The sequence below is a fragment of the Dendrobium catenatum genome, unplaced genomic scaffold (assembly GCF_001605985.2).
Source record: "Dendrobium catenatum unplaced genomic scaffold, ASM160598v2 fragScaff_scaffold_415, whole genome shotgun sequence".
Taxonomy (NCBI): Eukaryota; Viridiplantae; Streptophyta; class Magnoliopsida; order Asparagales; family Orchidaceae; genus Dendrobium; species Dendrobium catenatum.
In genome coordinates this window covers 16,656-26,551 of record NW_021318877.1, presented here as the reverse complement: position 1 = coordinate 26,551, position 9,896 = coordinate 16,656, and the positions used below count along the sequence as shown (strand labels likewise).

The window sequence follows — 9,896 nt, the reverse complement described above, 5'->3', positions numbered from 1 at the left end:
GGAATTATGATTACTGTGATTTCGGTTCTGTTCTGATTCGATATACGATTCTGTTGATCTGATTTCTGTATGGATTTTTGTCTGATGTGTTTGATGTGGATTCTGAGGATTTTGATTGGAGGTTTGATGTCTTGCTGAGCTATTGTAGCTCATCCTTATTTTCTGCGTGTTTTTCAGTTTCTGGGAAAGGGAAGGAAGTCTTGGAGTAGGAGTTCAGAGTCTGATCTGTTATAGGTATTTTGTACTTTTGATTTTTATACAGTCATGGTTTTTCTGTTCTATTTTTCTTTCTATCTGAAAGCTATGAGCTATATTTGTATATGATTCTTTTGAGGAAGAAAAAGATAGATGATCTGTTCTGCTGTATTTTGATGTTATAGTAGCTCTGTGTGTCTGTTTCTGTGTGTAAATGTTTGGAAGAAAGTTTTCAAATAAAATCCAAAGCCAGATCCTGTAATCAGTTCAGTCAGTTTGAGTTTGGGCACGACCCGATGCGAGCGGGATTCGTCCCGGTCGGGTTGGGTCGAGATAAAAAACCTGGTAAATGAGTGAGTCGGAGGCTCGCTGAATATGTATGATGGTTCTATTGTAACAGCAGTTTTATTCCTATCGTCCGGGCCGATCGTGGATCATCCCCGGACGATCAGTTCAATTTTTGTTCCAGAATCTGTACATAAGTTACAGGAAACCTTTCCTGTAAGAATCGTCCGGGCCGATCTGGGATCGTCCCGGGACGATCAGAGCAAGGCACAAGTCAGAGAGTAGGGGTTTTTATCATCCAAGAAAATTAATTATCGTCCTGAGAAATCGTCCCAGGATGATGCAAGTTTATTCAGATCGTCCAGGACGATCGTGCGATCGGCCGGGTCGATCAGAAGGTTATTTAGCTGAAATCAGCTCATTTTGAAGAGAGAGAAAATCAAAAAATTATAAAAATATCTTTTTGAGGAGAGAGAAGGTCGAGGGAAAAAGTAGAAAAGTTGATTTTTGGACAACGCCGGGCCGTTTTCGTCCGTCGAGACAGTTCAAGAAATTGGTGTACGCAATGTAAGACACATTCCGCCTTTCTCAATTTTTAGAACGGTGAAGTTTGAACAATTTTTCTGTCCGGATTTCATTTTCGTTAGCGAATTTCGTCCGTATTTTCCGATTGGTTCAGTTTTTACTGCGTAACTTTTGATATGTTTCTGAGGTGCCGAGTGCGCATATTTTGATTATTTTCTGGAGAACTTTGACCAGATAGTTTTGATTCGGTGGTGTTTTATTTTGACTGTAAGTTCTGTTCTAGTGCTATAAGCACATCTATTCTGGTGCCATGAGCACAAAGGGAGGCATAAGGGGCCAGAATCCGAGAGATTCTGTCAGTGTCTGGGAAGGGAGGTATAAGGGGCCAAAATCCGCTGAGATTCTGTTAGGGTCAGGGAATCTGTTCTGACTTTTGATATGTTCTGAATTGATATGATTTGATCTGATCTGTACGATTTTGTTCTGTTCTGATTTGATCTGATTTTGATATGATTATGTTCTATTCTGATTTGATCTGATCTATATGATTATGTTCTGAATATGATTTTTGTTCTATTCTAATTCGATATATGATTCTGTTGATCTGATTTTTGTACGGATTTTGTCTGATGTGTTTGATGTGGATTCTGAGAATCCTAATTAGAAGTTTGATGTCTTGCTGAGCTGTTGTAGCTCATCCTTATTTTCTATGTAGTTTTCAAGTTCTGGGAAAGGAAAGGAAGTCCTAGAGTAAGAGTTCAGAGTCTGATCTGTTATAGGTATTTTGCACTTTTGATTTTTGTACAGTCATGGCTTTTCTATTTTGTTTTTCTTTCTGTCTAAAAGCCATGAGCTGTATTTTTATATGATTCTTTTGAGGAAGAAAAAGATAGATGATCTATTCCGCTGTATTTTGATGTTTATAGTAGCTATGTGTGTCTGTTTCTGTGTGTAAATGTTTGGAAGAAAGTTCTGAAACAAATTCCAAAGCCAGATCCTGGAATCAGTTCAGTCAGTTAGAGTCTGGATCATGACCCGATGCGAGCGGGATCCATCCCGGTCGAGTTGGGTCGTGACAAACTTTAGTGGTATCAGAGCAATGGTTTTGGAATTTAGATTATAAGACTGAGCTATAGGAAGTGATCGGAGTCTGTCTGGGATAGTTTTGGTTTGTCCGGATTTTTATTGTGTTATTTTTGTGATTAGTTTTCTAGATTTTCTTGATTTTCTGTATGGATCTGCTAGACCCCGATATGACAGACGGTCAGAGTGCCAGTTAGGTAGCACCAGTGGGTAGTACAACCCCAGTGGTTGGTGCAGATACACTTTCCCAGTCTGCTACATTGGTTGCTCAGATGATTAGCGAGACTCACCGTAGAGCCTCTACTGTTCGATCTGAGGATATTGATAGACATCTTCAGATGTTTGTGAGATTGAAACCACCAAGGTTTGAGGGCGCTGTTGAGCCTAGAGCAGCTGAGGAGTGGCTGAGGAGGTTAGAGAAGACTTTTGACGGCATGTAGTGTCTGTTAGACAGGAAAGTACCTTTGGCAGTTCTTTTGATAGATGGGGAAGCAGAGCACTGGTGGGTAGGCCAACAGGAAGCAAAGTTTCAGGGCAGATTGAACTCTCTGATTTCTTGGGAAGAATTTTCTGAGGTATTCCAATCTTTGTTTGTTCCCTCTTTTGCACAGCAGCAGATGTAGGAGAGTTTTCTAAGGCTGGTTCAAGGGAGCAGGACGGTGATGCAGTAAGAGGTAGAATTTACTGCCTTAGCCCGATATGCTCCGTAGCTGGTAAGTACTTCTGCTGAGAAGTGCTATCGATTTCTGAGGGGACTACGAGATAGTCTGAGGCAGCCCCTGGTACCATTTCATATTTCTAATTTTTCTGAGCTTATGGAGAGAGCTCGTCTGATATAAAACGATCTGATGGCTACTCAGTAGCGGTGGACTGTGAGTAGGAAGAGGTTTGGGGGTGATTCGAGCAGTAGTTCCTCTGGGAAGAGGAGATTTGTTTCTGGTTCTGGAGACTCCAGGAGGAGTGGACAGTCAGGATTTGCTAGTACTGCAACGACCAGTACGACCAGCTCTGGATCTGTTAGTGGGGCACTTGTGTGCCAAAGTTGTGGACGATGACATTTTGGCCAGTGCTACAGGATGACTAGTTAGTGCTTCAGATGTGGTCAGCTAGGACATCAGATTGTAGAGTGTCCACAGGCTGGATTTGATCGATGATCTGAGTTCCGATCCGAGAGCTTTGTTAGACCTGTTGGTTCAGTAGGAAGACCGAGGACTGTTCCTCCACGCCCTGTGACTGAGGGATTTTCTGGTAGAAGTTGTGGTTTGAGTTCTGTGCCACGGAGACCACCTACTGTTAGTCAGAGGGAGCTTAGTAGTTCTGTAGCTTCAGCTCCAGTTAGCCACGAGTGTACAGTCTGAGTCAGCAGGAGGCACGAGATGCTCCGGATGTGGTGACAGGTATGATTTATATTTTTGATCAGCCCTGTCATGTTTTGTTTGATTTTGGAACCAGTCTCTCGTTTCTTTCTGAGCGTTGTTTTGATGCTTTGCATCTGGATTCAATTTTGCTACCAGTTTCTCTTTCTGTGATTTTGCCGACTAGAAGTAATTTGATTGCTCGGAAGTTTTGTTTTTGTAATATTGACATTGCTGGCAAGAAGTGGAAATCGAGTTTGATTTTATTGCCGATTTCTTCATACGATGTGATTTTGGGCATGGATTGGCTGAGTCTTTATGAGGCCCAGATTGACTGTTTGAAGAAGCAAGTGAGTTTGCTTATGTCAGGAGAGAGATGTGTATTCCAAGGCTTATGAGGTGTTCTCTCTTGTCTGATTTCTGTATTGGAAGTGAGAAGAATGTGGAAGAAGGGTTGTCCGGTATTTTTAGCTTCGGTGCGGAATATGAACCTGGATGTGGGTTCTGTTTCTGATATTCCAGTGGTAAGAGAGTTTGCATATGTATTTCCTAAGGAGTTGGTTGGTTTACCTCTGGATAGAAATGTGGAGTTCTCTATTGATATTTTTCCGGGTACAGCTCCGATATCAAAAGCTCTATACAGGATGGCACCGAGAGAACTTTCTGAGTTGAAAGTTCAGCTTCAGGAGTTGGTGGATAGAGGATTTATTTGTCCTAGTGTTTCTCCTTGGGGAGCACCTATTTTTTTTGTGAAGAAGAAGGACGGAACACTCCGTATGCGTGTTGACTATAGAGATTTGAATAAAGTCACGATCAAGAACAAGTACCCCTTACCACGGATTGATGACTTGTTTGATCAACTTTCTGGTTCTTCTATGTTTTCGAAGATTGATTTGAGATCTGGATATTATCAGGTGAAGGTGAAGGAAGCTGATGTGTTGAAGACATCTTTCAGTACTCGGTACGGATACTACGAGCTCTTGGTTATACCTTTTGGGGTAACCAATGAACCTGTTATTTTTATGGATTTGATGAACAGAGTGTTCAAGGAGTATCCGAATCAGTTTGTGATCGTCTTTATCGACGATATTCTAGTGTATTCTGCTTCTGATGATGATCATGCTAGACATTTGAGCATTGTGTTGGAGACTCTGAGACGGCATCAGTTGTATGCTAAATTCTCCAAGTGTGAATTTTGGCTGAAGAGCATTTCATTTCTGGGGCATGTGATTAGCGGTGAAGGTATTTCTGTTGATCCCCAGAAGATTCAGGCTGTTGCAGGATGGCCAAGGCCTACTACGGTATTTGAGGTACATAGTTTCTTAGGCATGCCTGGATATTACCAGAAGTTTGTTAAAGGATTTTCTCAGATTGCTACGCCTCTGACGAGACTGACTCAGAAGTCAGTAGCTTTTGTTTGGACACCGGAGTGTGAGGCTAGTTTTCAGAGATTGAAGGATTGTCTGACTTCAGCTCCAGTGTTAGCACTTTCGTCAGGTACGGAAGGATTTCAAGTGTTCAGTGATGCTTCACTGAAAGATTTGGGATGTGTGCTGCATCAGCATGGTAGGGTAATTGCTTATGCTTCGAGACAGTTGGAACCACATGAAAAGAATTACCCTACCCATAATTTGGAATTAGCTGCAGTTGTTTTTGCTTTAAAGATTTTGCGTCATTATTTGTATGGTGTCAGATATGAGATCTTCACAGATCACAAGAGCTTGAAGTATATTTTCACTCAGAAGGATCTGAATTTGAGGCATAGAAGGTGTCTTGAGTTGATCAAGGATTACGATCTGACGATTCAGTATCAGCCTGGTAAGGCTAATATGGTAGCAGATGCTCTGAGCAGGAAATCTTCTGGATTATCAGGTATTCAGCTCACTTCTGATGAGTTTCTGATTTGTGATATGGAACGTTTGTAGTTGACGGTGATTGATTCCAAACTACTGAATTCTGGAGTTTTGACTCAGTTGAGCATTCAGTCTTCTTTGGAAGATAGGATTCAGGAAGCCCAGAAGTTAGATTCTGATTATTCGATGTTGATTGATCATATTGAATCTGGTAAGAAGCCTGAACTCCGAGTTTCTAATTCTGATACTATTTTCTTCAAGAACAGGTTGTGGATTCTTGGGTTTGGAGATTTTAGGAGAGAGATTCTATATGAATCTCATCATTCAAGCTACACTGTTCATCCTGGAAGTGGCAAGATGTACGGAGATATAAAGAGTTTGTTTTGGTGGCCGAGAATGAAAAAGGATGTAGCAGATTTTGTTGCTAGATGCGAGGCCTGTCAGTTGGTGAAGGCAGAGCATCAATGACCAGGAGGACTTTTACAGTCGTTGTCTATCCCTGAGTGGAAGTGGGAGGAGGTAACAATGGATTTTTCTATGGGTTTTCCTCGATCAAGGCAAGGGCACGATGCCATTTAGGTGATTGTGGATCGTTTGACGAAGTCTGCTCATTTTCTTCCGATCAGGCAGACCGATTCGGTGGATCGATTGGCACAGGTATATGTGAAAGAGACTGTCAGATTACACGGGGTGCCTAAGGTGATTGTTTCTGATCGAGATGGACGGTTTACTTCCAGACTTTGGAAGGGTATTCAGCAAGGTTTGGGTACAAAGTTACATTTCAGTACAGCTTTTCATCCGCAGATTGACGGACAGTCTGAAAGGACTATTCAGGTATTGGAAGATCTGCTGAAGCTATGTGTTTTAGATTTTTGAGGAAGCTGGGAAAATCATGTTCCTTTGATAGAGTTTGCTTATAATAAAAGTTTTCAGTCCAGTATTGGTATGGCACCTTATGAAGATCTGTATGGCCGGAAGTGTAGAACTCCTTTGACTCTGACTGAGGTTGGAGATAGACAGGAGATGGGTGCCACTTTTGTAGATGAAACTGTTAAGAAAATCAATTTGATTAAAGAAAGGTTGAAAGCTGCACAAGATCGACAGCAGAAATATTACAATCAGAAGCACAGGTTCGTTGAATTTCAAGTTGGTGACTTTGTGTATGTCAAAGTCAGTCCGATGAAAGGTGTGAGCAGATTTGGCATAGTGAACAAGCTTAGTCCAAGGTATATTGGACCGTTTGAAATCTTTGAAAGGATTGATAGGTCTACTTACAGACTATTATTATCTGATCAGATGTCCGATGTTCATAATGTGTTTCACATATCTAATTTGAGAAAGTGGATATCTGACTCTGGAAAGAAAGTGTCTGCCGATGAGGTTGAGATTCAGGAGAATTTGAGCTATAAAGAAGAACCTGAGTTGATTCTAGCTTACGATGTTCGTAAGTTGAGGAGTAAACAGATTTCGATGGTTAAGGTGCAGTGGAAGCACCGAACTGCACGAGAAGCGACTTGGGAGAAAGAGTCGGACATGAGGAAGTCGTATCCGTATTTATTTTGACTGAGTTCTGATTGGGCAATATCGAGGATGACATTTTTTTGAAGTTGGGGAGATTGTAACAGCAGTTTTGTTCCTATCGTCCGGGCCGATCGTGGATCGTCCCGAGACGATCCGTTCATTTTTTGTTCTAGAATATGTACAGAAGTTACAGGAAAGTTTTCCTGTAAGCATCGTCCGGGCCGATTTGGGATCGTCCTGAGACGATCAGAGTATAGAACAAGTCAGAGAGTAGGGGTTTTTATCGTCCAAGAAAATTAATTTTCGTCCTGAGAAATCGTCCCAGGACGATGCAAGTTTGTTCAGATCGTCCAGAATGATCGTGCGATCGGTCGGGCCGATCAGAAGGTTATTTAGCTGAAATCAGTTCATTTTGAAGAGAGAGAAAATAAAAAATTATAAAAATATCTTTTTGAGGAGAGAGAAGGTCAAGGGTAAAAGAAGAAAAGTTAATTTTTGGACAACGCCGGGCCGTTTTCGTCCGTCGAGACAGTTCAAGAAATTGGTGTACGCAAGGTAAGGCACATTCCGCCTTTCTTAATTTTCAGAACGGTGAAGTTTGAACGATTTTTCAGTCCGGATTTCATTTTCGTTAGCGAATTTCGTCCGTATTTTCCGATTGGTTCAATTTTTACCGCATAACTTTTGATATGTTTCTGAGGTGCCTAGTGTGCACATTTTGATTATTTTCTGGAGAATTTTGACCGGATAGTTTTGATTCGGCAGTGTTTTATTTTGACTGTAATTTCTGATGATGTCTGAAATTATTTGGGCAGTAGAATAATAGTCTTATAATGTTGTTGTAAATGTTCTATTGTAATTTGGTAAAGTTCTGAATCTGTGAATTTTGTGTAAATTTCGTATACTGTCGTTGTGCTGCTTGATTTTCGTACGATTTCTGAAATTATCTGGATTTGTTCTGAAATGACATGATATGATTGTGTGCTATGAAAATGGAGTTATAAGGGGTCAGGATCCTGTGAGATCCTGCCTGTGTCAGGGAAATCTGAAATGAGCTATAAAATCTAAAAACAAGTTCTGTTCCGGATCCGATGATAAGTTCTGTTCTGGTGCTATAAGCACATCTGTTCTGGTGCCATGAGCACAAAGGGAGGCATAAGGGGCCAGAATCTGAGAGATTCTGTCAGTGTCTGGGAAGGGAGGTATAAGGGGCCAGAATCCGTTGAAATTCTGTTAGGGTCAGGGAATCTGTTCTGACTTTTGATATGTTCTAAATTGATATTATTTGATCTGATCTGTACAATTCTGTTCTGTTCTGATTTGATCTGATTCTGATATGATTTTGTTCTGTTCTGATTTGATCTGATATATATAATTCTGTTCTGATTATGATTTTTGTGATTTCTGTTCTGTTCTGATTCGATATATGATTCTGTTGATCTGATTTCTGTACGAATTTTGTCTGATGTGTTTGATGTGGATTCTGAGGATTCTAATTGGAGGTTTGATGTCTTGCCGAGCTGTTGTAGCTTATCCTTATTTTCTGCGTGATTTTCAGGTTCTGGGAAAGGGAAGGAAGTCCTGGAGTAAGAGTTCAGAGTTCGATCTGTTATAGGTATTTTGCACTGTTGATTTTTGTACAGTCATGGCTTTTCTTTTCTGTTTTTCTTTCTGTCTAAAAGTCATGAGCTGTATTTGTATATGATTCTTTTGAGGAAAAAAAAGATAGATGATCTGTTCCGCTGTATTTTGATGTTTATAGTAGCTCTGTGTGTCTGTTTCTGTGTGTAAATGTTTGGAAGAAAGTTCTGAAACAAATTCCAAAGCCAGATCCTGGAATCAGTTCAGTCAGTTAGAGTCTGGATCACAACCCGATGCGAGCGGGATCCGTCCCGGTCGGGTTGGGTCGTGACATCTATAGTGGTCGATATGCTCCTATGGGTCAAACGTATCGTCGTAGGACTCGATGCTTGGTAGTTTGAAGATAACCGAAATGGGGTGCGGAATAATGGCTTCAGTTAAAGGTGATAACTCTTAGAAGTTCCATTATCGAAGAGTTTACTTCATCTCCTCCGAAGAACTCCTTCCATTCCAATTTCTATAGTTCATGATGTAGGATATTATGAGGGAGCACAATGATGTGTGGTTTGGCTAAGTCTTCTAGGAGATCTGGAGGAATGCGAGGTTGCCGAGTTGTGGGAGAAGGATGGGTAGAACTTATCGTATCTGCAAGTTCACTATCCTGGCGTGACTGGAGATGTCTTCTTGGCAGAGGAAGATGAATCTCTACTTGAAGATGTTCGAGTTGAACATCTTCGGCCAGTAGTTGAGCTCAAGAGAGAAGAACCTCCTCCTGATATAGTAATCTTGGCTATCGAATCTCTCGTAGGAGTTGAAGGATCTCGTTTTGAGAATCTTCCATTTTTTGAATTCCCTCTTCTAAGTAAGGTCCTGAGATTCCTTCTCCAACGGCCTTTTTCCCCCCAGGGTAGAAAGAGACAGATATCGGGCGTCTATGATTCATAGGCTGATTTTTGGACTGGTGGAAGTTGGAGCGAGAAGCTCCAACGATACGACTGCTGCGCCTGTTGACCATCGTAGCAATACTTCGAGTTGTGGGATAATATTTTCCACAGACGGCCCCAAACTATTACGGACTAGAATATACGTGGAGATATAGTTAGAATATTCCGTCTAAGCATTGTATGATTATCTAGCACACAAACAAAAGAGAAAATAACATCAAGATTTTTACATGGAAAATCCTAAAAGAGAAAAAACCACGGGGCTACGCCCAATTGAAAGATTTTCACTAGTGTTTTCTTGAAGTACAAGAGGATGATTCTAGGACGTACAAATTCCAATGAATCACTTTTGGATTGAAAATCAGTTACAACATTGGTCAGGGTTCTGGGGTTACTTGGAGATCGGGTGGAATTCAGCATCACTCGAATGTCAGGCAGAGTTCTGGCGTCACTTGGGTAGAAGTTGTCACGACCCGACCCAACCCGGGACAGATCCCGCTCGCACCGGGCCGCGACCGAACCTTATATCTAGGATCTGGCTTTGGAATTTGCTT

The 9,896-nt window shown here is 41.3% G+C and overlaps 1 protein-coding gene across 1 annotated transcript; it reads left to right on the top strand.

Annotated features, from left to right (window-relative positions):
* Nucleotides 1-6,241: 6,241 nt before the first annotated feature.
* Nucleotides 6,242-6,859, top strand: LOC114579486. Its single transcript, XM_028694230.1, has 2 exons — nt 6,242-6,375; nt 6,472-6,859. The coding sequence occupies exons 1-2, from the start codon at nt 6,242-6,244 to the stop codon at nt 6,857-6,859; spliced, it is 522 nt and encodes a 173-aa protein (XP_028550063.1).
* Nucleotides 6,860-9,896: the final 3,037 nt, after the last annotated feature.